This window comes from Mus caroli, unplaced genomic scaffold (assembly GCF_978045245.1).
Source record: "Mus caroli unplaced genomic scaffold, Mus_caroli_1 scaffold_4, whole genome shotgun sequence".
NCBI classification, from domain to species: Eukaryota; Metazoa; Chordata; class Mammalia; order Rodentia; family Muridae; genus Mus; species Mus caroli.
Genome location: NW_028227259.1, coordinates 144,499,999 through 144,527,714, shown reverse-complemented (window position 1 = coordinate 144,527,714; position 27,716 = coordinate 144,499,999). Strand labels below are relative to the sequence as shown.

At 51.3% G+C, this 27,716-nt stretch overlaps 1 protein-coding gene across 3 annotated transcripts in view; it reads right to left on the bottom strand.

The window, feature by feature from the left end:
- Positions 1 to 15,402: 15,402 nt before the first annotated feature.
- Elfn1 (extracellular leucine rich repeat and fibronectin type III domain containing 1) overlaps positions 15,403 to 27,716 on the bottom strand; it is a 65,969-nt gene continuing 53,655 nt past the window's right edge. For 2 of the 3 annotated variants that reach the window (XM_029476994.2, XM_029476995.2), the window contains exon 2: positions 15,403 to 18,681. In XM_029476994.2, the coding sequence (XP_029332854.1) occupies positions 15,930 to 18,416 (2,487 nt within the window). In that variant the 5' untranslated portion in view covers positions 18,417 to 18,681 and the 3' untranslated portion in view covers positions 15,403 to 15,929. The remainder of the gene's footprint in view (positions 18,682 to 27,716) is intronic. The other variant, XM_029476996.2, reaches the window with a different exon arrangement.

Here is a 27,716-nt window from a genome sequence, read left to right as displayed (position 1 = left end):
GTGAGCTGGGGACTTGGCTCAGCCACTAAACCCCAGGTGTTATTCTGGGAGGATTATGGACGTCTTTGGAATTTGGGCTAGTGAGTGTTCAAAGCTTAGTGGACTGCTCCATGGAGGGCTGGAAGACAAGAATGGTGAGAACAATGCTGAAGATTGAGGCCAGGCTTGTGAAGTTCCAGAACTCTGAAAGTCTGTTGTGTAATATATTTAAATTAAGAATTTGTGGGAATGAAACCCTCTGTGAGTTGCTGGGACAATGGGTGCTGGTTAGCTGGGGCTGACAAATCAGCAGTGGTTAATAAAAAGTGATCAATGTCATTGACTCAAAACTTTGGGGGGGATATTTCCTCAGGATCAGCACATAGAAGCTGTAACCCAGAATGGGACAAGACTGCATCTCAACCTGGAAGCCCAACGTGGCAATGTTTAAGAGTCTATCACAAAGAACTGGTTTGGGTGGCACGAAAAGTGTAAGATTGAAGTAGTCAGAGAGAGAAGCAGAGGCTTGGCTGAGGAGAGGTCAGCTGACACCCCTGGTGACCTGGTGACCGCAAAGTGTATTCGAGATGTGACGGCCATGGGATAACCCCAAGAAGAGCAGGAGATCTGGTGTGGAGCACATGCGCACTATGGATAGCAGAGCTGTACAGACAGGATGACATCTGAAGCCCAGAAGATCGTGAATGAGTCCAAGGTGGTAGACGCTGAGCTTTCCCAGCATTCGATTTTTGCTCTTGCTTTGATCTGATTAAATTATGGTCCTCTTCTCTCTTGGGAGAAGAATGTAAATAACTTGTTTTTATTTTCCAGGAGTGCATATATGAGAGAATGTGTGTTTTTAAAGGGTCCCAGGACTTTGGGAGTGTTGAGATTTGAAGTTGTACTGTATTTTATATTATGATGTTGGCATGAGGTAGTGGGGGCAAACGGGAAAGAAAAGGTTATAGTTTGAAGTGCTGTGTTCATATTCCCAAGTTTGACAAGGGGTGAAATGTCATTGTTATCTTCAGCTATCAACTTGATACAAACTTAGAGCTTGTAAGAGCCAACCCCACTGAAGAACCCTCCAGGTTGTAGTGCCCAGAGTGTCCTGTGGGTGTACCTATGAGTACCAATTAATTGCCAATTAATAAATTGGCTTGGCTCACTATGGGTAGTGCCATCCCTAGGCAGTGAGCCTGAGTTATATTTTTTTAACGGGTCATGGGAAGCAAGCCAGGAAGCAACACTCCTCCATGACCTCTGCCTCTCAGTTCCAATGTCCAGGCTCCGGCAGGAGTTTTTACCCTGACTTACTCCATTGATGAACTGTAAGCTGCAAGCCAAATTCTTTCTTCCCCTTGCTGCTTTTTGGTTATGACGTCTATCACGTTAAGAGAAAAGCTACCTATAACACTATCCAAGTATGAGGATTTGAGGTTAGTCTCCAGAGAAGTCTGGCATTGTGGCACATACATGCTTGTCATCCATACACTGGAGAAATGGAGACAGATGGATCACCCACCCAGCTTAGCCTACTTCATGAGCTCCAGGAGGGTGAGAGACTCACGTCAGGGATAACACCTGAGGTTGACCTCCAGCCAATGCATATATACTCCACATGCTTATGCATCCACATGTTTATCCCCTCCCCCAACACACCTCTCTCCTATTTGTACCATGGACCATATACAGTGGCCTGCAGAACAGCGCTTCTGATTGGCGCAACTTAGGTCACATGTCCACATTGGGGGCTGGGGGGCTCTAGCTTCTTTGAGAACATGAGAAATATACTCTCCTAGGAAATGCAAGAGCTTCCAGGTAGAACACAGGACACAAGAAGCATTTGCTGAGCTGATCCCACACTCGGGCATGTGGGCACGCAGTCAACCAAAGAAAGGAGAATAAAAAGCAACTTCTGCCCATGACCCTCACCCCAAGCATCTCAAAAGAGACTTTGAATTAAAGGCCAGCCTCGTGGCGCTGCGGCCCTGGAGCAATGAATGCTGTACAGAGGTTATGTTCCCAGAGTTAGTCTGTAATGTTGAAGCAATTGATACAAAAGCCCAGCATGGCTCCTGGAAAGTGATCCAGCAGCTGCTGGAAGAACATAGGGAAGAGAGGAGCTGAGACAGAGATGGGAGAGATTGAAGCAAAGGCTCACCTTGTCTGCTGTTAAGATGCCTGGATAACTGAACTCACTCGAACATAGACACTGGGATGGGTGGGCAGATGGAGGAGCCAGAATTCCGATGCAAGTGACCTTTAGTGACTGTGGCCAGAGATCTTGCAGGCAGTTGATATGGGAGAGTGAGTCCACGTGTGTGGACCATCAGATCAGTCACCGGATGGTGCCCCTCCCCCCCTCTCCCCCATCCTTCCCCATTCCCCTTCCCCCCACCCTTCCCCTTCCTCCCCCATTCTCCCCCATCCTATAGGATTACTACCCAAGGTTCTGAATAGTCTTTTTTTTACTTTTATTGTTAGATATTTATTTATTTTATGTATACAAATACACTGTAGCTGTCTTCAGACACACCAGAAGAGGGCACCAGATCCCATTACAGATGGTTGTGAATCACCATGTGGTTGCTGGGAATTAAACTCAGGACCTCTGGAAGAGCAGTCAGTGCTCTTAACCACTGAGCCATCTCTCCAGCCCACTTACCATCCTTCTATGGCCAAGGCTACAGCCAAAGGTGTTGAAGCACAAGGCCTTGAGTTAAATCCCCTGAACAATCAAAACAGCAGGAGAGAACTGGGGGATGGGCATGGCCCAGTGCTCACCTCACTCTGATTCACCTGGAGGAGGTCAGGCTTCCTTCCTCACAGCTTAAGGTCTCCATGGTAGGAGTGAGTCTGTCCTTCTGCCAGCAAGTATGCTTAGCTGTGTGCAGCACCTCAGTGTGTAGAGGAAGCTAGCAGAGCACTAGCCACTCATGCATTCATTTCTCTCTGCTTCTGACCACACGTGTAACGTGACCAGCTGTCTGAGGTTCATGCCTTGGCTTCCCCATAATAATGGACTGTCACCTGGAGCTGGGCTCTAGAGCAAACCCTATTCCCTTACACTGCTTATTACCAGGATAGCTTATCACAGCAAGAAAGCTAAGTCAGTGATTGAGACTGTCTCAGAAAACAAGGTGGAGGGCGAACTTCAGGCCCCATAGATATTACCCAAACACAGACACACACAGACACACACACACACACACACACACACACACACACACACACACAGACACAGACACACACACAAGAATAGGAGGAGGAGAAAGAGAAAGAAGGGAAGAGAGAGAAGAAGATAAGGAAGCTGAGAGGAAGGAGGAGGAAGGGAAAGGGAGGAAGGAAGAAGTGGGAGAAGGAAGGGAGGAGGGAGGGGAGGAGGGAGGAGATGAGGATGAGGGCAAGGAGATATAACCCTCAGCCACCGAACAACTGTCTGCCTCTTCTCTGTTAGAAGTTCCGTTGGTCCTGGGGAGAGGGGATCGCGAAACTTCCGTGCTTGAAAACACCAGGCACAGTGGAAGGTGAAGGCCTATTTTAAAAATGGAGATTGAGTGGCAGTTCTCGAAGGTTCGCGAGCCTCCCACCTGCTCCTGCTGCTGCTCTCCCAGTCGGGGGCACTCCGAAGATTAAAGGCATGGTTTTTAGAGAAACCAGCCAAAGGGAAAAGACAGTTATGTCTCCATCCAAAGTGCCTGACCGGATCACCTGCCTGGCCCTCAAGTTAGTGGCCCCGCTGAGGTACAAAAGGCTCTCTCCAGATTTTATGTACAGAAGGAGACCCAAGAGGGCTGAGCAGAGTCTCACAAAGGAATGACTGGTGCGAAAAGGAAAAGACTCCCGATGGTTGTTAAGGGGCTCAGGAACTGGCTCGGTGGGTAAAGTGCTTCTTGCTCGGCAGGAATAAGGACCGGAGTTCAGAGTCCCACTGACCACGTGACAGCGGAGTGCAGCGCTGTGGTGCCTGGAATCTCAGTGCGGAGGAAGGAGAGGAAGCTGGGGCAGGAAATCCTTGGGGGGAGGGGTTGTCTGTGTCAAGGCATTCCAGAAGAATCGGCAAGCTCCAGGGAGAGACCCTGGCTTAAAACACAGGATGCAGGGGATGGAGAGATAGATAGCTCAGCAGCAGAAGGCAGTATCGACCCAGATCCAGTGCCAAGCACCCACATGACAGTTCACAACCGACTGCAAGTCCAGTTCTACGGGAACTGACGCCCTCTTCTGGTCTCAGAGGACACTGCACACAAGTGGCACACATGAACATACTCAGACACATACACATTCAACAAACAAATGAACTTTTTTTTTTTTTAAAGATGTAGAGAAACGTCATAAGATACCTCATTCAACCTTGGCCTCGTGGGGAACAGTGATCATCACTTCATAATAAGAGCACTAGAGACTCGGCATACAGCAAAGCAGTTCCGTGGCTGAAGTCTTGAAGGGAGTCCATTTCCCCCCACTCATATAGCCCAGTTCCCCATCCTCCCAGAGCTCACGATTTCCTCCTTTTATGACACAGGCTCTCATTGGAGCAGACTCTGTTACTTTGCATTGCTAAGATAAACTGAAAAGCACTCAGAAAAGCAGCCCCGCCCCCACTGCCAGCCAAGGAAGGCAGAGGCTTAACACCTCCCGCTTACCTGTGATTCTCTGATGAGCTTCCCATGAGCTTCATACTGAATACGGATCAGAGTGACTTAACTCACACACACACCACATGCACACACCACGCACATACACATGTATGCATATGCACACACATGCATGCACTGGTGCTCATATAATCATATACACACATTATACATATCATAATTAAAATGTCAGTGAGTGTTTTCAGAGCCCAAATGGCTTCCCCTCAGTGTGCCTACTCAGGCTTTATGGTCTGCTACAGACTTCATCCTGTATGGGTTGTGATTCCCTTCCCCCAACCCCCATTGGCTATTTCTCCGCGATCTCGGTCATTTAAGGTGGCACCGATTTACAACTTTTTTTTTTTTTATGTTGTTGATGTTTTGTCTTTTACTGTTTTTTTGTCATGGTAAGTGCTGGCCCCCTCAAGATCTGGGGTCTATAAGTAGCCCCTGGGACGCTGCACCCAAATTATTCTGATTGGTGAATGAAGATGCTGGCAGCTGACGGCTGGGCAGAAGAGAGATGGGTGGGGCTGAGATTTTGTAAGCTTAGGGATTGAGGAGACAACGAGGAGAGGAGGAGGAGAGAGAGCCCCTATGGGACAGAAGAGGGATGAGAAAGGAGAGTTACTATGGGCTAGGGGTCAAGAGAACAAGACCCAAAGGACTGCCTAGTTAGAGTTGAGAGCAGCCCAGATGAAACCCAGTAAATAGTGACTAATGGTTAAGGGTTTTCAATGGGAAAGTAGACTCTAACCGCACAGTATGCAAGGCATACTTTAAAATACGAAGTTTTGTGTGTCTTTCACCCGGGAACATTAATGGTCAAAAGTGGGAAGGAATCCTATGACAAGATTTATTAAACATTTTTTACTACAGTATGTTTTAAAAAGGACCAACTTTGAAACTTCCAAAAAATTACACACACACACACACACACACACACACACACTGAGCATAGAGCATCCTTTTAGGAGCCAGGCAATTCAGACTCCACATGAGAAAAATGACCCTCCAGACAGGGTTGCCGAGGGGACTCAGATGCTGAAATCAGGTGACAAGTGTTTCAAAGATGTAATAAAGTGTTGTAGAGCATGGTTCAACAAGCAGCTACGGAGGGCTGTGTGTGAGTGGGTGAGCAGCTGTGTGCAAATATGCATCTTTGCCCATGCACGGAACCTAGAAGAGGACCCCGAGTGTCCTGATCCATCTCTCTCCACCTTATTTCCTTGAGACAGAGTCCTTCAATGACCCTGGAGCTGGGCTGGCAGACAGTAACACTAAGCCATCCCTGTCTACATCCCTCACAGCCCCAAGGTTCCAGGTATATGCATGGAGCTACCCAGCCTTTTAAATGCATTTCAAATTCAGGTCCCCATGGCTGTGCCGCAGGTACTCTGACACACCAAACCATCAAACACGTTTGAAACAACAAAAAAGGAAATCTCGCCTAAGAGATAGAAGATTTAAATGAAAACTCTAATAGGAAGTAGAAGACTGAATATATGTGTGTGTGTGTGTGTATGTGTGTGTGTAGATAGAGATAGAGATAGAGATAGAGATAGAGATAGAGATAGAGATAGAGATAGAGATAGAGATAGAGATAGAGATAGAGATAGAGATAGAGATAGAGATAGAGATAGAGATAGATATATTCCCCCCCCCCCAAGGTTAAAGTCTACTGGAGGGCCAGTGAAATGTCTCAGGGGGTAAAGGTGATTGCTGCCAAGCCTGATGACCTGAGTTCAATCCCCAGAACCCTAGGGTAGAAGGAGAGAACTGGATCCCACAAGGACACATACAGACTCACATATACAAAGAGTAAAAACGTAAGTAAATAAATCAAGCCCACAGGACAAGCTGACTTGTCATTTTTAGGAAAGGAGAACCAGCAAACTGAAAGGTTATGGAAATTACACAATCTGAAAGACAGAGGCAGATGATGAGACAGGACAGTGTGAGAAACCGATGCTGAGACACACACACACACACACACACACACACACACACACACACACCGTAAGGAAAGGTGGAACACACTGGTCAGGAAAGAAGTAGGAACGGGGGGCGCAAGGGATGGGCCCACATTGTAAATTCCCATTCCCTAAATTGAATAAAAGACTCAGGTCTACAGGTTGGCAAACTCCAAGTTAAAACACATAATACCCAGGCACAGTGAATCTCTGGACACCAAAGACATAAACCATATTAAAGCAAGGGGAGCACCCATGTGCATGCCACTCACTCACAGGGGAGCACCCATGTGCATGCCACTCACTCACAGGGGAGCACTCATGTGCATGCCACTCACACAGGGGAGCACCACTGTGCATGTCACTCTCTCACAGGGGAGCACCCATGTGCATACCACTCACAGGGGAGCACCACTGTGCATGTCACTCACACAGGGGAGCACCACTGTGCATGTCACTCTCTCACAGGGGAGCACCCATGTGCATACCACTCACAGGGGAGCACCACTGTGCATGTCACTCTCTCACAGGGGAGCACCCATGTGCATGCCACTCACTCACAGGGGAGCACCACTGTGCATGTCACTCACACAGGGGAGCACCACTGTGCATGTCACTCTCTCACAGGGGAGCACCCATGTGCATACCACTCACTCACAGGGGAGCACCACTGTGCATGTCACTCACACAGGGGAGCACCACTGTGCATGTCACTCACAGGGGAGCACCCATGTGCATACCACTCACAGGGGAGCACCACTGTGCATGTCACTCTCTCACAGGGGAGCACTCATGTGCATGCCACTCACACAGGGGAGCACCACTGTGCATGTCACTCACAGGGGAGCACCCATGTGCATACCACTCACAGGGGAGCACCACTGTGCATGTCACTCTCTCACAGGGGAGCACTCATGTGCATGCCACTCACACAGGGGAGCACCACTGTGCATGTCACTCTCTCACAGGGGAGCACCCATGTGCATGCCACTCACACAGGGGAGCACCACTGTGCATGTCACTCTCTCACAGGGGAGCACCCATGTGCATGCCACTCACTCACAGGGGAGCACCACTGTGCATGTCACTCACTCACATGGGAGCACCCATGTGCATGCTGCTCACAGGGGAGCCGCATCTGTATGTTGGCAGTCTTCATCTGACCCACAAAGGAGAGTCCTCCCTAAGCAGAGAGCAAGGGCCTCACCCAAAGGGAGAGGAGTTGAAGGTGTGGTCTCCCTTTAGGGAATCAAGAGTTTTTGATTTTTTAGAGAGTTGGTTGTAAGCAAATGCACCGTTAACTAATTGCAAAGATTCCAAATGGAAAGGAAGAGAGGAGGTTGGCAACTTCCGGAAGGAAACAGGGATGAGGTTGGGGGGGGGGGGATGTTTGGAAACAAATGTAAATGGCTAGCCTCCACCATGTGAGCTTTAAAATGTGTTTGCTGATTGAAACAAAATATTGATAACCTTCAACTTATGTGACAATCGATGTCTGTCCTTGTTGGCTGAGTCTGTCAACTTGACACAGCCTGCAGCAGTGGTTCTCAACCTTCCCAATGCTGTGACTCTTTATTACATAGCTCCTCATGCTGTGGTGACCCCCAACCATAACATTATTTCATTGCTACTTCATAACTGTAATTTTGCTACTGTTATAAATTGCAATGTAAATATCTGGTCAACAGGATATCTGATATGCAGCCTCCCAAAGGGTGGAGAACCACTGACCTAGAGTCCTTGAGAAGGGAGCCTCAGTTGAGAAGAATCACCTAGATGAGACTGGCCTGTGGCCATGTCTGTAGGGGATTATTTTAGTTGTTAATGGTGAGAGGACTGGGGGTGTGGCTCATCTGGTAGAACAGCTAGCCTGGCATGCGCAAAGCTCCAGCACCGCATAAACTGGGTGTGGTGGTGCATGCCTAGAACTCCAGGACTGAAGAGACGGAGGCAAAAGTGTTGAGGTTTGGTCTGTTGTTGTGTATTACAATGCTAAATTCTGTATCCCAAGGTCTAATTGCTGCAATACGAGGAGGTCTTCAGCTTTTGTTGTATAAAACTCACCCTCAAATTATTCGTGATTGGTTAATAAAGATGCCTACAGCCTCTAGATGGGCAGAAGAGAGGTGGACAGGGCTTCAGTGCTGGGCTTTGGGTCTCAGGCAGGGACCACGTGGAGAGAGCAAAAGGAGAAAAAAGGAAGGAAGATGTTGCCACAGGGTAGGTAGATTTGAGCTCATGGCCTGTTGGAATAGGAGCAGCCCAAGCAGAACATGGCAAGTGGGGCTGGTGAGATGGCTCAGTGGGTAAGAGCACTGACTGCTCTTCCAAAGGTCCTGAGTTCAAATCCCAGCAACCGCATGGTGGCTCACAACCATCCATAATGAGACCTGACACCCTCTTCTGGTGCGTCTGAAGACAGTTACAGTGTACCTGAGCGAGCGGAGTGGACCAGAGCAAGTGGGGCTGATCGGAGTGAGCAGAGGTCCTAAAAATTCAATTCCCAACAACCACATGAAGGATCACAACCATCTGTACAGCTACAGTGCACCCATATACAATAAATAAATAAATAAATAAATAAATCTTTAAAAAAAAGAACATGGCAAGTGATATCTCAGGATTATTGACAAGAATGTAGACAAAATAGCACAGAAGGCTGATATCTGCCCAGCTCTGGTGTTTTATAGCTTATTATAAATAATAATAGGTTTTGTGTCTTTTATTTGGAAACTAAATCATCTAAAGTGGGTAGTAGTAATCTAAGGGGAGGAAGAAACCCACAAATAATATTTCCTGCAACACAGGAGGATCAGGAGTTCAAGGTCATCCCAGGTTACACAATGAGATTGAAGCCAGCCTGGGCTACAGGAAACTGTTTCCAAAACAAACGGTTCAAGGAGCTGAGCATGGTATACTCCCGGTATACTCCCTGCCTTAGCAGTGGGAGTGAAGCATAGACCAGCTGTTGCTCTCACATTTATCTTAGAGAAACAAACACTTGTGGTCACACCAAGACAATGTGTGGTCTTCATAGTGGCTTTATTCACAAGAGCTCAACGTGTAAACATTCCAAATGCCCTTATACAGAGGAGTCATTAAACAACCTCTACCCAGTTGCTCACATAATGGAATACTACTCACCAATGAAAAGTGAAAACTACCCACCCAGAGAGACTCAGACAGCCTTCCAAAAATCTTCCGGCTGTGAGGAGCTCAAAGGGCATGCAGCATGGGATAACCGATATGACAATCTGAGGAGAAATTGGGGAAGAGGTCTGTGGTTGCCACTAGCAACAGGGATATGGGGGAGTGGGTGTCTGTGTGGGGAAAAGTCCAGTGTTCATACTGTGTCTCCATGGTGGTGTTAACTGCATATGTCTAGATGAAGAAGGTAAGTTTAGATAAAGAGGATAAGTTTGCACATGTGTGCACAAGCACGCGCGTGCACACACACATACACACACTCACACACTTGCACATAAACCAAACAAGCCCTGCCCAGTCACGAATACATTGCAGCAGTATGCAAGCTGGTTTCCAGGTTTTGATCCTGTAATAGAGTGGGGTAAGATGTCACCATGGCAACAGTTTGTGATGCTATGAAACTTTGCAACTCTCTATAACTCTCGATTTCAAATGTAAGCGATATGCCCGTTGGGCTGGGGACACAGCTCAGTGTAAGTGAGTTAGCATGAGGACCTGAGTTTGGTCCACAGAACCCCCAGAGAGACCAGGCATGACAGCACACACTTATAATCCTCCCGCCGCACAGGTGGAGGGAGACAGGGGGATCTCTGGGGCTGGTTGGTCAGCCAGTCTAATCAAAATGATGAGTTCCAAGTTCTATGAGGGATTCTGTTTCAAAAATCACAGTGGAGAGTGACCAAGGATGTCACCTGATACTGGACCTAGCCCAGGTGCCTCAATCCAATGGACCCAGCACCTGCTGGGACTCCCCGTGGACTTCTTGAGGCGGCGGAGACAGGGCACGACACTGTCCGTGGTGCTGAACAGTACCAGCCTCTCCAGCAAACCCCTGTCTTGAATCCTTCCCTATGACTCTAGCCCTCTACTCTCCTGTTGCCCATGCCTACTTCCTTGCCAGAAGAAGAGAGAGGACCCCTAAGAAGGGAGGGAGTCTGAGGATCCCAGTGGTCGTGGGCAGGCCGCCAATTACCATGGTTATCGCTGGGTGGAGCAACCCGTGAGTTCTTTTTTCTTTATGTTCAGCTGCATTCTCAGGCTTATGTAATAAAAGGATTACTTCTGAGATAAGAAGAATCAATAAAACTTATTATGCTTTAAAATACCATCGCAGGCTCCCTGGGGTTCACAGCTCTGCTCGGATTTCTTCACACTTGCAAAGAAGGCTGCCCAGCCCAGCTGACGCCCTGCCCCAGTTTCTAACTGCAAGTGACAGCCTTCCTCCCACCTGCCTCCCTGCTGGCTGTGCCCTGGGGGGTCCATCCCCTTTCCCTGGCCCCACCTCCCATCTCAAGGCTACCGGCTCCTGTCTGTCCTTCAAGGTCTCACATGAGCCCCTTGAAAAGTGTCCCTGCCCAGAGAAGATAATAGCTTCCTCTGCCACCGTCCTGTCAACCAATGTTGACATTGCAGGCTGGCCTCCTCTCTACATTGCCTCTCTGACATTGGGTGTCAGCACCAGTGTCCCCTGGCCCCTGCTGTCATGCCACATGGTCACTGAGAACTTAAAGAGAGATGGGGGGAGAGACAGGAAGAGACCAAGCCCTGGCCAGCTTCCACCCTCCCCCATGATCCCTCTCCAGGGTATGGGCCATTCTGCTTTGAGGAAGTTCGTCCACCCTGGGTTCCTCTATACTTTTCTTCTACAGCTAAGGTTGTGACACCCTCAGGAGTGGCAGCAGCATTTGTTGACATTTCCCAGAGAGTGGTACACAGTAGGTGTCCTATAATTGCATGTTGAATAAATGAATGAATAGATTAATGGATGTTTTCTGCTTTTACACTCTTCCCTTGGGAGGATCTTTATCTGATGCCCAGTTCTCCCCCAACCCTGTCCTCTAGGAAGTGACCTGTTTCTCCTCAGGCTGACGTGGCGCTACAGTGTACACCATATTGATAAATGATCATTCGCTGTTTGAACTCACTGGCTCAAAAATGGGCTGTGTTCTATAGTTCATATCCAAGTACGTCTGTCTCTGTGTGTCCTCTAAGACCCCTTGTCTGGGGATGGGCTGATCCCCCTAACTCTGTCAGAGAGGAAAGGACAGCAAAACAGCCCAGGAGTAAAACTGTCACACCTGTGAAAGCAGGCGGAGCCATCTCAGCAGGTGTTGGTCCTGTGGTGTGTAAAGGGGAGAGAAGCCAGAGACTCAGGCTGGACTCCAGCCGACTGCCTCCGCTTCCTTGGTTGGTTTCTGCTGGATGTTGTGAGGCTCCAATTGGACCATGTGCTTGTTGTCTGTTGCTATTTGTTCTGTGGAAGCCTTTGGTTCCTGTCAGCTGAAGAGGGTGCTCTGCTCTCTATGGGAAGCCCCGACCGAACGGCTGCCTCAACGGGGCTTCCCCAGTTGGTTTCTGCTGAATGTTTGCATCCCTTATTTGCTGGTGTTTTACCATCTCTCCATCTCTTTTACTTAGGTTTTGCAATATGTTTAATAAATCCCTCACCCAAACAAAAGTGTGGCTCTCAGATCATTCTCTGAACCTTACAGAGCAGACACCTATGGCTGCTGTGACCCCAGGGTTGCTCCCTCAGGGCTGGGTTGTGGAAGCTAAGAGGCTTGTGAAGTGGGCTTTGTCCTCCGGAGTCCTCTCATCCATACCAGCCACCTGCATCTGCCTTGTGTGTTGGTTTTGTGGCAGAGAATAACAAACAGGGTCATTTGTGAGACTGTCCTGGTAACAAGAGGAAGGGTAGGTGTGCAACCCCCACACTGGATGGAGGAGATGGCTGGGACTCAGGGCAGCCATGAGGCTGGATGTGGAAACAGTCACACAGAACAGTCATGTGGAACAGAGCCTCTGATTCAAGCTCCAAGACCCTCCGTTTTCCACTGGGAAGTCACAGAGCAGGAACCATGGGCAGAGTTCCCATCTCTCCACTCCAAACTCCTCTCTTTTCTTCTCCAATCCAAGTCCCACAACCTCCAGGAGCCCCCCACCTCTGGCTTTCTCCCTTCATCCCCCAAGCATGTCCCTTGTATATCTCTGAGCTGACCACTTCTTTCTATGGCCTTTCTGCTGCCAGCCTTCAAGTTCCAAGTTCAGCTGGGCACAGAGTCTTACACACAGTAGGCACTTAATACATGTGTGGGCCGGGACTGGAGAGATGGCTCAGCAATTAAGAACGCTGGCTGCTCTTTCAGAGGAGCCAAATTTGATTCCCAGCACCCACAGGGTGGCTCAGAACCATCCATAGCTGCAGTCCCAGGAGACTGGTCACTCTCTTCTGACCCCCACAGGCACCAGTAATACATAGGGTGTACATCCATGCATGCAGGTGAAACATTTATACCATAAAATAAATAAATCTAAATTTTTTTAAGGTGTAAGCCTTCTTCTAGCCCTCATCAAACATACTCGGAACTCTTCTAATGAGGATATGAAGCTGTGTGGGTGTCTGTCACCAGCTCACACTCAGTTCAGAGTTGATTCCATCAACCCCCGAGAGACCCTGGGAGACTAGGTAGGCACTACTGCCTGAGCACCAGCAGCTGAGCATCCTGTCCCTGCCTCCTGCCTCCTGCCTCTCTGCCCTCATCCCTCTCTGGACCTATGATTCTTCCACCAAACCCCATCTTGGTGCCAGTTCTCTCTGTCCTGGTCCCCCTATAAATAGCCATTTTGTCTCCTTGGCGACAGGGAATGTGTCGAGCAAGCCTGGCCACCTTCTTTTGTCCTGTAACCAGAATGGCGGCCACTGAGTGGCTAGGTGCCCCTAAGCAGAAAAAATGTCCCTCTCTGGGCCTCCATCACCAGCTCTGGAGCCTACATTTCCCCTCTGGGTTGACCACACTGGACCACCTATGGCTCCCCATTCAAGAGGGTACAGAGCAGGGAGGGGCCTGTTAGGCCAGACAAGAAAGAACAGGGCATGAAGTTCTTGAAGGGGGCCTATTTAAGGGTATACTGGCGGGGTACCTGTCAAGTGTACCTTGGTTAGGTATCTAGTGTGGGCTCTGTGTATGCTTCTGTGCTCCCCTCCGGGGACCCAGGAGACCAAATTGGACCCTGGAGCTGTGTGGATCTAAGGAACGTGGCTAAAGTTGGAGGGGAAGATGAGCCTCCCATCCCTGGGAGTATGCAAGCAGAGGCTGTTGATCCACGGCTGCCCCCAGCCCCTGGAGCTCTCCCCCACCCTCCCTGCCCTCATCTCCAGTCAAACTGGAACCCAGGCCTTCCCCACAGCTCATCAGACACCAAAGCCTGCTTCTTTTCACAACTCTCCAGGCATCTCGTTGGATCCAGGATGTCGGTGTCTTGCTAGGTCTTTGTCAGCAGTCCATGTTAGGAATTGTTTTCCATGGGTGGGGAGCCCTCAGTCCTAGGGCCTTTAGGGGAATGAAGGGAAGGTCCTCAAACCAGTTTGGGAACATTGGTTGGGAGACATGCCTCCTGGCTGCTCAGGTGGGAGAATAGCCTCGGGGTTCCATGGGTATGAAAGAACAAGGTAGACCTTCCCAATACAGCATTAAACCTCTCTGGAAGATCCCAGCCTTGGGTGTGGTGATCACAGCACTGGGCTAGAGGGATGTAGATGGTGTATGTTCTTGATAACAGGTGACTGCAGTCTCAATAACACGAAGTACTGAGGTTAGCCTTGGAGCAGGACTTACTTCTATCAGTTCTAGAAAGACCAAAGCTACTCACCGCCCCCCCACCCCCCCGTGGATGGGACCACCCAGAGAAGGCCACACGAGACAGAATGGGTGAGAGGCCAAGGCTGGTGGTGGGAGAATGAAGGCTGGCTTTGTGTTGCAGGGAAGGGAAGCGTCTCCATGTGGGCGGTGCTCTGGGTATAGAAGGGCACACAGACACACCCTGTAACCATTGCACCCTAACCAATCCCACCATGACCACCATGTTCAGAGGAGTTCCTGTTTGTCCCTGTTTGTCCCCACCCCTCAGCTACTAGGTCTGCACACAGGCCCTGGCATAGCCACCACCCTCCTCAGCCTCCTCCTGCCTCTAGCTTCTGACCCATTCACACTTGTTCCTGCCCTCAAAGAGGCTGGACACTTCCTTGCCCAGTGTGAGCCACAACTTTTCCCACAGGCTTCCACTGAGCCCATCAAAGCCACGATCCACAATTGCTTGCCTTAATGGGACCCTGAACCACCACTACTACCCCAGTAAAAACCCACAGAACACATATATTTGGATTTTTTTCCTTTGCAGATTTTTTTTAGTAGACATAGTCTTTTTCTCTCTCTCTCATTTTACAGCAAACTTTGCAAATATAGATTTTTTTCTGTACAATAGAACAGCTACAGTGTACAATAAAGATGGGGCCGAGGTGGGGGGACCACACAATGTTTCCCAGCCTGCACCCCTCTTGCCACCCTGACTGGTCCCCAGGCACAGTCTTCACCTCCCCACTAGAGTCTCACAGCCTCCAGATGCTCCACCCCTCTGCACTCCACAGCCTGGGAGATCATATTTAGGGGGTGCCATGAAGCTGGCTAGACTTGGTCACATGCCCCACGCTAGGTGATTTAGTTCTTTCTTCTTTCTCTCTCTTTTATTTTTTTTAAAGATTTTCACTTTTATATATATATTTTTTTAAAAAGGAAGAAAATAAAGAGAGAGAAGAAGGAAAAGGAAGAGAAGACTCAAAACAGGAAAGATAATGGAAAAACTTCCCCTCCCCCACCCCCACCCGTAAGACACAGTTTTCCGAAGTCCCATGTGTGCATGTGTGTGCATGTGCGTGTGTGAGTGTGTGAGAATGTTTGTGTGTGCACGCGCACATGCATGTGTGTGCATTTGTGTGTGTGAATGTATGTGTGAGTGTGTGTGAATGTGTGAGTGTGTGTGTGTGTGTGTGTGTGAGTGTGTGTGTGTGTGTGTGCGTCTTGCTTGCTTGCACCAGGCAGCAGGCACATTACAGTTTACATGGAAGTTAGTATATCTACTGTCACGGCCACCTGCGGCCTCCCCAAGCTGTCCCTGTGGGCCAGGTGCTGTATGCAGCGGCCCCTGATTGTGCACATATGTTGGATTTAGTGTTAAGTCTCAGTCAGGGATAGCTGCTGTGGATGGTCTATCCTTTTTGGTCCAATGGGCATCACGAGTTTCGGAGAGGACAGGGCCAGGCTTCCTTGGGCCCTGCCAAAGGGTGGAGGGAGGTTCAGGACTTGTGCTGGGCAGACACGCCTTTCCAGTAGTCTAGGATGTCATGCAGGTCCTCGTCTTTGGCAAACTGAACCTTCTTGCGCAGGGCGTGGCCAGCCGCCATGAACTCCGCATCATCCTTGTGTCTCCGTCGGCTCAGTCTGAGACGCTCCCAGATGCTTGGGGATGCCCTGCAGGTGTACTCGGGGCTGGATGAATAGCTCAGGTTGTGGTACTGTGGGGACAGCTGCGAGTAGACGAGGTCTCGGGGTCGTGGCCGGGTCAGAGGCTCCAGGATGGATGCCTTGCGGCCACCCAAGCCCTCGTGAGTGGGTGGAGGTGGTGGAGGGGCAGGTGGCTCGGCAGGGTGAGAGCCGGGGTATGAGTGCCGATGCTCGCCGTACTGGCGACTCTTGTCGGCCTCCGCCCGCAGCACAGTGGCCGCGGGTGTCACAGTGAGGATGGTCTCGGGCACAGGTGAGCTTTTTTCAATGTACTTGGTCTCGGTGGCTGGGGCCTTATGTGTGCCGGTGGCCTCAGCCCGGAAGGTGCGAGGGCTGCGTGCAGAACCGCTGGATGAAGTGCTGGCCCTCGGGGGCCCGGGCGCAGCCTCCACACTGTGGTGCCGCTGCAGGCCACCATGGCCAAAGGCATCTTTGTATACAGGGGACAGGAAGCTGTGCTTGCTGGCCAGAGGCTCGGACAGCAGCACCAGCTGCGGCTCAGCCGCAGACACCGCCCCTGATTTGGCGCCCTGGAAGGAGGTGGACTCGGACTTGAGGGCGTCGATGCAGTTGTTAATGATCTGGTTGACTCTGTCCACTTCCTTGGCAATGGTGGAGATCTCAGCTACTGAGCTCTGGGGTTCACCTGGCCGGCTCAGCTCACAGCCTCTGCGCTCCTGCGACTCCCCCGTGCGCACTTCAATGTAGTTCCCCTTAGTGGCCTTGGGGGTCTCGCTGCTCTCCACCAGCTTATACTGCTCCACGTCACTGGTGGCAGCTGGCAGGTAGGGTATTCGAGTCACAGCCTCAGGGCCAAGCAGCGGACCCTGGGTCAGGGGAGCCAGTCCAGGCGCTTCAATCTCAGGACCGTACTTAAGCTCGATGATGGTTTTTTTCAAGCTTCCAGCTGCCGCTGCCACAGCCTTCTTGTGTTTCTCCTCTTGTCGCCTCCGCTTGCGCAGGCAGTAGTAGACAGCGCCCAGAACCAGTACCATACCGAAGAGGCAACCCAGGATGGTCATGATGTAGTGGGTGGCTGTGGAGGGGCTGGGCACGGGGCCCGGTGGGCTGGGCGGCTTGGGCAGGCAGATGGTAAGGCAGGTGTGGTTATGATGGGTGCCAGAGCTGGTGGAAACCACGCAGTATGTGTAGTTGGTGAGTGTGTAAAGATTGGTGAGGCGGATCTCCTCCTGAGGCTGGGTCAGCTTGGACACGGTGAACGATTTGCTGTTATTGTACTGCTCCAGCGTGTACATGCGGTTGAACGGGCTCGGCAGCTGCACCATGATGGTGGCCGAATTTTGGGTCAGCTGCTTGACCTTCATGGAGGGACGGGCCTCTGTCTGAGGGACCAGCGTAGTCAGGATCACCAGCGGTGTGGTGCCATCTCCGGAGAAGCACTCGTCATCAGCACAGGGCATGTCACTGGGCTCTGGTGGAGGTGGAGGTGGCGAATGTCCCGGCTGTGACCTGCCTGGCATCGGGCGGGGTGGGCCAAGTACCTCAGCAGTGTAGGAACCCTCTGTGCACACAGACTGGAGCTTGCTAAGGATGCTACGTTGGTGGCCATGGCGGCCCTGGCCCAGGAGGAAGTAGCCTGCGTAGACAGGAGGAGACTCACACTGCACCCGGTCATGGGTCTGTGTGGCGTTGGTGAAGGCGGCCAGCCAGCGCAGGAAACCCAGCAGCTCACAGGAGCAGTAGAAAGGGTTGCTGTAGATCTCACACACTGAGAGCTTGGTCAGGCCTGCGAAGGTGCCGCTGCCCAGCTGCTGGATGCGATTCATGGAGAGATCTATGTTGACGATGTTGGGACACTCCCAGAAGGCGCTGGCCATCACCACCTCGATGAGGTTGGCCTGTAGGTACAGGTACTCGAGCTTGCTCAGGCCCCGCAGCATGCCCTCCGTGAGGTTGCGCAGCCGGTTGTAGCCCAGCTGCAGCACCTGGAGGTTGAACTGGCCTGAGAAGGCCCCGTCCTCGATGTAGCCGATCTCGTTCTTGGTGAGGTTGAGGTATGTGAGGTTTCCGAAGCGGCTCAGGGAGGCGTACTGCACACTGCGAATACGGTTCTCGTTAAGCCGCAGGTCCACGATGGTGTTGTTGATCTGTTGGGGGATAGCCTCATAGGGCGGCTGGTTCTGGCTGCAGATGGCCAGCCACACGAAGCCTTTGTCACCCTCAATCAGCCAACAGTCACCTTGGGCCAGCCCACCCGCGTGCAGTAACGTGGCAGCTGCCACAAGTACCCACGCTGTACCCCACCCGTGCCCAGCCATTTCGGGACACTGCCTGTGGGGATGGGGGGAGGGCTGGGCAGTGGCCCCCCCCAGGGGACTTAGGGGTGGGATGGATCACTGCCTGCACTGTCAGAGATGTCCTGTCCCAAGCTGCATGACGCAGGTGTCGGGAGGGAGAATGGCTCCCTCACTGCCCGCCGCCCTTTGTCGTCCTCCCCGGTCCCAAGGTGGCCACAGCCTGTTTTCCCATGGGCCTGTGTATCCTGGTGGCTTCGCCCGGTTCCTCTGCCTGAAGTACTCTCTGCTGCAAGAGAAAAGAGAAGAGAGTAAGTCACAGAAAAGACCACATCCAAAGTCACTGGGTGACTGACTATCTGAAGAATTCCGCTGAGCCACCCACCACTGTCTGCTGTGAAACAGAAATCATGACGCTTGTCCCAGATCATCAGGCTGGGCTGAGAGAGTCTGGGATCATCAAGGAAAGCAGACCTCCCTCAGGTCCAGTTTCTTCATGTACAACGTGGACAAGATGTCCCCTTGAGTGGCCAGCTTAGAGGTATCACAGTTACCGAGGCACAGGATCCGCAGGGAAACAGCCTAGAGAAGAGACTCAGAGTTCTTTAGGCAGTGAGTGGCAGAGCTGGCTAAGGGCAGGGCATCCATCTCTTTGAGTTATTGGCTCTCTGCCCGGCCCCCTTGGACTGCTTCGAAGACACTTCTCCCCAAGAAGGGACAGCCACGGCACCTTCAGAACTGCCTGCAGGGGGTGCCGAACACCCAGCCAATGCGCGGGCCTGAGGCAGATCACCTTTTTTCTGCCCTGGAGGAGGCAGGCGGGGAAGTGGCCTGGCACGCTCCTGCCATGTGGTCCAGTGAACCACCCTCATGAATCAGTTGAACTCTGAGGCCATTCATCCACGTGGCACTCAGGACTCGAAGCTGTCCCCGAGTAGCAATGGAGGAGGAACAGGCCTGCTCTACCAAGTTCTTCTGGGATGGAGGGAGACGGCAAGATGACTCAGCAAATAAATGGGATTGCTGCCAAGCCTGATGACCCGCGTTCAATCCCCAGGGCCCATACGGTGGAAGGAGCCATTCAGCTTCTACAAGTTGTCCTTTGACCACGCCCCCACACAAATACAATTAATAAAGAAATGTAAAATATTAAAAAACAACAACAAAAAAGAAGTCATTTCTAAGCTTAACAAAAACATCACCTAGTTCCCAGGGCCAGGGCCACCTCTCTACACCTCACACCCCAAATTTGCATACACGCTTGGGCCTCTCTCTCTACCTCATGTCACCCCTGGCCAATGTATACCAGGACCGTGCCCTTCCCCAATTCTCAGAGCCCAGACGACATGTGAATAGGACTGTGGGGTGACAGGTAGAGACCTCACGGTAGAACTGGGGTCCTTCACACCATGCTCCCCACCCTACCCACTTGTGGGATGGAGAAATGAGTGTTAGCTTGTTAATACAGGGATTTACAGCAGCCTCCGTCACTGCTCAGTGGCCTGGCCAGCAGCCAGCCGAGTGTATTTCACCAATATTGACAGCTGAAACTAGGCAGCACTGAGGCGACAAAAATGAGGGAATATATATATATATTTCCTTTTTGCAAACACTATAAGCAGGACCTGGCTCCCAAGGGAATCCATTTCTGACTGAGAGAGATGAAGTGGACAAATTGAAGGTCCGGAGGAACCCAAGTACTGCCTTGGGGTACAGCTGCTTAGGGTCTGCTTGAGCCTTATGCACCGGACCTGGAAAGGGGACATAGGACAGTGGGGTGGCATGATCCTCCTCTGCACAGGAAAGCTCAAGCAGGAGCTGGTAGAGTCGGTCTTGAGCACCCTGGCCCGGGTGGGCAGAGCCTTTCTGTCCCAGCCTCCAGGAGGGGTGGCGCCTGGCAAGAGATCTTAATCAGCTGTAATCTCTTGCTCAAAATAACTGAAAGTCGAGTTAAGAAGGATTACAGGCCCAAAGAGGCGCCTCGGTGTCTCTTGCAGAGTGCTAGCCTCCTACGCACACAATTGCAGGTGTGCACTCGGACATTTGCAATCCTCTGTCCTCCTAGGCACGCATGCCTGTGCTCACCTACACACGTGGGACAGGCTAAGTGGGGACCCCCAGGTCCTCTTTTGTCCCCTCTGGCCTCCTTCATAGTCCTTTGTCACCACGTCACGCCATGCACGGCAATCTAGCCGTTTATGCTATGATTCAGTAGAGGGAACAACCCCTTCTCCCCATCACCTCCCATTGGACCGAGCCTGCCAGGTGGTGGTCTGCTGTATGAGGGCAGAGTACGAGGAACCCTGCCGCCAGCCACGGTCTGGCCATCTGAGTCTTCCTATAGTTGTCTGCCATCCTACACCCAAGCTTGTCAGCAGCGACGGGGTCTTCAGGATGGGCAGGACCCTGTGACTGTCCCCTCTACCTTGGTCAGCAGCCCCTCAAGCAAGGAAAGATGAACCCACCTCTCACGTTGCCTCTGCCTTACAGGGACTCCCACAACCTCAGCCTCACGGGCTGCAAAAGCCTCCTTCCATGCTTAGGATCAGGGAAACTGAGATTCAGAAAGAAAGGCCCATGGTGGGTCACAGTGAATCAGCCCTTCCTGTCTAGGTCAAGGGCAAGTTGAGAGGACAGGCCCATGACACCCGGAGCCATGGACACAGAACCAGGTGAAAGACGAGCCCAGAGTACTGAGGCCAGGGGACCACCATGGGGAGTCGTTGTCAGGGGAACAGAACATATGCTCTAGATGGGTGAGTGTCCCAGTGGGGGATGGATGGGATGCAAGCTCCTCCATCCATGCACTCACTCATTCCAGAGCTCACATATTCATATTCCCCTGCTGTGCACCTCTTCTTGTCGTCCACTTCTATACCCCCATCTCTCCTTTCACTCCGTACTCAGTAATTCAATCATCAAACCAGTCCCCAGGGTGGAGGGCAGTGTGTAGACCCTGCATGAGGGGGCTACTTCCAGGCACTGTGCTCAGTCTATCACCTGGACCAGACAGCAACGGGCCATGTTCCTTGTCAGGGTTCCTCTGCCCGGGTGTGGGTCCCTAATGTCAGAAGTGCAGCCAATGGCTATTGGATACGATCCTTCTAGAATCTTCCAGTGAAACACTAGCACACTCAACCTGTGTGCCTCCTCCCTATCCACCCCCTCCTTCTCTTCAAAGCAAACTTTCTCAAAAGGGTGACTCATGGTCTCCACCTGTCTCTTGGCTTTATCTTTTTCCAGCCTCATTCATCCCGGATCTGAGAGAGTGATGTCTCCTGTTCCTGTTACAGGTGACCTCTGAGGCACTACTTCCTGACCTTTGTCTTGTTCACTCCATGGCAGCCTTTGCCACAGATATCTGATGCTCTCTGTGCCCCCATCCTGTCCTTAGAGCTGGGTTCTCATGGAAACCCTTGGATGACCCTCAGCTGGACTGTCCAAGGCTATCCCTTAATGCCTTCCACTTGACTGAACCCCGACTGGTCTCCATATCCCTGACATTTCCTAGATTGCAGGTGAGGTGTGCAGATGTGGGGGGCCAGTGGGGCACTCCAAGGCCTACTGTGGGAGGCAGACTCCGTTTACAGAGTGCAGGAGCCAAGCCTGGGTGCTGGCTCAGCTCACTAGGACCAGCTGACAGCTCTGACCAGGGACCTATCAGAGGTAGGAAGCCTTGAATCACAGCGAGGGCCCAACCTCCTGGCCTGGATGGCGATGGCAGAGGTCCCTGAGGGGGTGAATTAGACATTTAAAGAAATGTCACAGGGGGAGATGGCTCAGTTGCTAGAGCACTTTCCATGTGAACACGAAGAGCTGGATCCAGAGCCTTGTAACCTAAAAAGCTAGGTGTGTGACCATGGTGGTGGAGAGGCAGAGACAGGAGTGTCCCTGAGGCTTGGTGGCCAGAGCGCTCAGCTGAATCCACGAGGCTAGTGAGACCCTGTCTCAAAAAAAAAAAAAAATAGAGGTTGACTTCTGACCTCTGTGTGCAGTACATGCATGCGCGCATACACATCTGCATTCATATGTACACATACAGAAGGAAGGAACAAGGGAGAGAGGGAGGGAGGGAGGGAGGGAGGGAGGGAGGGAGGGAGGGAGGGAGGATCTATCACAGGCCAAAGGAGCACCATCCAAAGAGACCCTAATGGACTCTCATTAGACACCTGTCTCACAGACTGACAGGCCTGGGCAGCAAGCAAACCAACTTCCTGCCATAGCCTGCTCTGTGCCTGGTTCTCTCCACAGCAGGGGGATGCTGAGCATAGAGTGTAAGCACAGCAGAGGACCCTCAGAGAACCATGAACACAGCCCGGCTGGAGAGATGAGAGCAGGAGAGATGCATCTGGGCCACGGCTGCTGGGCAGGGCATTCAGTGGAAGGCCTTAGCAGCTGAGTCCAGTAGGCAGGAAGGAGAATGTTCACCACCGACAGGGGAGGGGTTGAGGGTACAAGGTCATGTGATCAGAGCCCTCACTCTTTAGGGCGTGTGGGGTGTTTGGAGGACAGAGTAGTCAGTGCCAAGTAGTACCCCGGGCTACAGTGAGTGGCTTCATGGGCAGAGTTGAGGGAAGACAGGGTGACAAGAGGTGGGACGTGTGGCTTTAGTTCCTGTCCAGTTCTTCCCCTCTCTGCTCCTCGCCACTTCTCTCCTCTTAAAACAAAGGTGTAGTCAGGGGCCAGAGAAACTGAGAGTGAGGAGTCAAGCCAAGCCTCTCATTTCCAAACCCAAACCTGTTTTTCCATCTGAGTCTCTTTGGGTGCCTGCAGGGTTATTCATACAGTGAGAGGGCCAGAGCTTGGTATCCGGGAATGACTCCTGAACACATGCACACACACACAGAGACACACACACATGCACAGACACACACACTGACACACACACAGACATAGGCACACACACACAGACATACATGCACACACACATGCACACACAGATACACAGACACACACTCATACAACCATGCACACACACATGCATATACACCCAGGACCTCTTTAGCCCATGACACGGTGGGGATGACAGACTGAACTGTGTTTGTAATGTTGTCCCAACCCCACAGCCCTTCTCTGGTGATGAATTTCAGTGTGGTGTTCCAGGCTTTTAAACTTCTATGGTCTGATTTGTATAATCATGGCGGACGAATAGGACTGATCATATGTGTCTAAAAATATGGGCCCCATCTTCAATCATGGATCCAGAAGTGTGGCCAGGGCAGAGCTGGATCTGAGCCAAGTGGAGTGGACTTGCTTTCGCATCCTGCACCCCCAGGGGCAGCCCGGGCCGAGAGCCAGGGCGGGGACGCATAGAAATGGGTGGAAAGCTATCGATCGATAACTTTTCACTGTCCCAATGTTTTGCCAATAGATCATGTTTACTGCTAGTGCCCGCCTGCCTCTGCAGCAGGGCTCCAGCCAGAACTGTCCGGCGACGTTCTGCGGCAGAGCCCGCGGGCTATGATGGGCAGGGACCCAGCCTGGCCAAGAGCAGGCAGGGGCCAGCCTGCTCCCTTGCTCCTCTGCTCGGGTTGACGCACTAAGGTTGGTCTGGCTAAGCTCTGACTGGGTGACCTTGGGAAACTTACTGACCCTCTCTGAGCTTCATTCAGCTTCCCACTCTGTCAAGTGGAGATGAGCTTGGCCCTCCCTCCTGGGGTGATGATAAGGAAGCTTGCGCCTTGTTATTTAAGGTTTCTAGAACGTTTGTACAGGGCGTTTTCTCTGTTCTTTCTGGACAGTTTTCTAGACCCTCCTTAATTTAAGGAGGCAGTGGAGAGAGACCTTGTACAGCAGTGTGGGTGGAGAGATAGGAAAGGCTGCCTGGGCCTTGCCTATACACCCAGCATCCCCTCCCCATTCCCCTGTCACCAGTTCAAGCTCAGCCTGGCCAGGAGTTAAAAATGGCTAAATCAGCAGTATGGATCCTTGGGCTTGGTCACAGGGTCAGGTGGGGCACACCCTGGACCTTAGCTGGACCTGACCTTGTCCTCCGACCAGCCAGGGACTGGAGGCTAGACAATACACTTGCCCATGCTATGCTCCTCCCTATGAGAGCTCAAAGATCACCAAGGAGGGTCAAGTTGACAGGGAGACTGTCTAATGTCAGATGACCTTGTGGGAGAACCTCTGGTCTTGACCCATCGACTCAGAGCAGGAACACTCTGCAAGCACACAGCCAGGACAGCTCCCTGCCCCATCTACATTTATTGAGCATCTACTGGATGCCAAAGCCATCCAGACAGAGGGTGGTGATGGAGGGAAGGGAGGAAGGGGAAGGGAGAGGGAGAAGCTCAGAGAGGGAAAGCCAGCCAGGAACCAGTGACCAGCAAAAGACTTCGGCAGGCAATTTGCAGATAAGTAGTCTCCTGACTCACTCAAAACTTGCACAGGGGACTGTGGAGCTGGAGCCAGATGCATAAGGCAGCCAACATCCCCCGAGAGGCCCCAGCCTGGAGATGCAGGGAGCAGAGCCTAGTTTGCGGTTTCCTTCCCAACTAGAGCTGGGGCCCGATCACTCCCTGTGGCCCTCCCTTCCTCCCTCCCTTTGCTGCTCCAGGCTGCTCTGAAGTTAATTAGGGACCCAAACACTTAATGGTCTCTGAAGCTTCCACCGGGCATCTTTTTAAATTAAAAAAGATGATGTATTGCACCATTGGAGGGAGAAATCAGTCCGCAAAGGCTCCCCGTTCAAGCGCTGGCAGGCATCTTTGGAGGAGGGTGCCAGGCTGGTCCCTGAAGATGACAGACAGTGTGTGACCCTCTCCAGGAACTCTGCCACGGTCCCCATCATCAGACAGAGAGACTCATTTAAAAGCAACCATGGGCCTGGGTGTCCCATCACACCCCCTATAACTCTGGCAGCCAGGAGGTTCTATCTTTAGTCTGACCTGAATCTTTCCAGTTGTTTTGAGAGAAGGCTGGTTTGAGATCTGCTGTTCTCTACTAGAGTTCTGCTGACCTCTGAGAGCCCCTGAGTTCCAGAAAGCCCCTTTCTGGTTCTCCTGACCTCAAGAACTCTGATCCTATTTGGGGGCTTGCTATTGGCCTGGTGGAAGGGCCAGGAATTATACTGTAGGAGGCTGGCTGGTACCCAAAGACAACGTGGGCCAGATCTCACCATAGTCTACCACCCAGGCCTGGGTACAGACACAGTGACCATCCACAAGCTACTCACTGGGTCACACTGACCCTTGTGCCCTCGTCCCCTTGGCAATTTTTCATACACTAAAGATCTGGAGACCATGTCTGCTAAAGACAAGGGGAGATTTGAGATATGGCAAAGGCTGACAAGGCTCGTTGTGAAAGAGAAATTAAAACCTACACCCCCCCCCAAAGGGGAGACCAAAAAGAAGTTCAAGGACCCCAATGCACCCAAGAGGCCTCTCTCAGCCTTCTTCTTGTTCTGTTCTGAGTACCACCCCCAAATCAAAGGCAAGCATCCTGGCTTATCCATCGGTGATGTTGCAAAGAAACTAGGAGAGATGTGGAACAACACTGCAGCGGATGACAAGCAGCCCTATGAGAAGAAGGCTGCCAAGCTGGAGGAGATGTACAAGAAGGATCTTGCTGCCTACAGAGCTAAAGGAAAACCTGATGCAGCGAGAAAGGGGGTGGTCAAGGCTGAAAAGAGCAAGAAAAGGAAGAGGAAGATGAGAAGGAAGAGGAGGAGGAGGAGGAAGAGGAAACGAAGATGAAGAAGAAGATGATGAATAAGTTGGTTCTAGCACAGTTTTTTTCTTGTCTATAAAGCATTTAACCCCCCTGTACACAACTCACTCCTTTTAAAGAAAAAAGAAAAAGAAATGTAAGGCTCTGTAAGATTTGTCTTTAAACTGTACAGTGTCTTTTTTTTTATATAGTTAACAGACTGCTGAATGTGTCTTTAGATAGCCCTGTCCTGGTGGTATTTTCAATAGCCACTAACCTTGCCTGGTACAGTCTGGGGGTTGTGAACTGGCATGGAAATTTAAAGCAGGTTCTTGTTGGTGCACAACACAAATTAGTTATCTATGGGGACCGTTTGGTTTTTGTTTTGGTTTTGGTTTTATTTTTTTCATCTTCAGTTGTCTCTGATGCAGCTTATACGAAGATAATTGTTGTTCTGTTAACTGAATACCACTCTGTAATTGCAAAAAAAAAAAAAAAATTGTGGCTGTTTTGTTGACATTCTGAATGCTTCTAAGTAAATACAATATTTTTTATTAAAAAAAAAAAGATCTGGAGACATCACTCTGAGCTGAGGTGGTAAATGAGTCTCTAGCCTTCAGATGTTACAATTATCCGGGAACTAAAAGCCCACCCAAGGGATGCCGACGAGAAGGACCAGCGGGTAAGTTTCTTCTGTGCACGCGTGAGGACCTGAGTTCGATCCCCAGTCCCACATGAAAGCTAGACCTCACGGTGCATGCAATCCTGGTCCTGCAGAGGTGGAGACAGGGGGATCCTGGCACTGTGCTGCACACAGTCTAGATGGATCAGAGTGCTCCAAATTCAGTGAGAGACCCTGTTTCAAAATGGATGTGGGGGGACTGGGGAGGGCACTAGATGCGGGCTCTGCAAACAGCCACACCACACACACACAGTTAATTAATGAGCAATTAGTCCCCAGTATTACATTAATTAGGGAAATGAAGGAAAACACACAAAATCCATCCTGAGGGTATCAGAACTGAGACGTGTGTGGCAGGAACCAGTGTGTATCTGAGCCTCCAGCTGACCCTCTGTGGGACACACCTCCACCAGATATGGGCCCATGACCTCTTCACAGAGTCCACAGCCCACTTCCTACATCATTCCCCTCATACCCACAGTTGCCCACACTCCGTTTGTCCTGAGAGCCGTCACGTCACCACACTGCAAGTTCTGAGGAGGTGAATGGAAAGCTCGCCTCCTCCCTGGGGCTCACCCTGCTTCTGAGGGTAGAGTCTACGACTACAGCCACCACCAGAACGCCCTGTCCCCTCAGGAGCTCCCATAGCTACCAGGCATCTCACAGAGGCCACACCACTTCCACCCCAGGAGCACCAGGAAGCATGGAGGTTCAAACTGTCACCTCAGGAGCCTGAGGCAGGAGGATTGTGAGTTCATTGTCAGCAGAGCCAGCCCTGGCTCCCACAGCTCAGCAGAGCAGGGACAACGACTTGCCCTCCTAGAGGATACCGCCTCACACTTGCCTGGTTTCGTATCAATGTTCACTGCACGTGGAATGTTTTCCTCTGTGTGGAAAAAGGGTCAGAATTGACTCCCTCCTCCTCCTAAGTAGCAGCAAATGGCCCTGACAGGATGTATTGATTAATCTATTCCCTTAGGTTGATTTCTGAT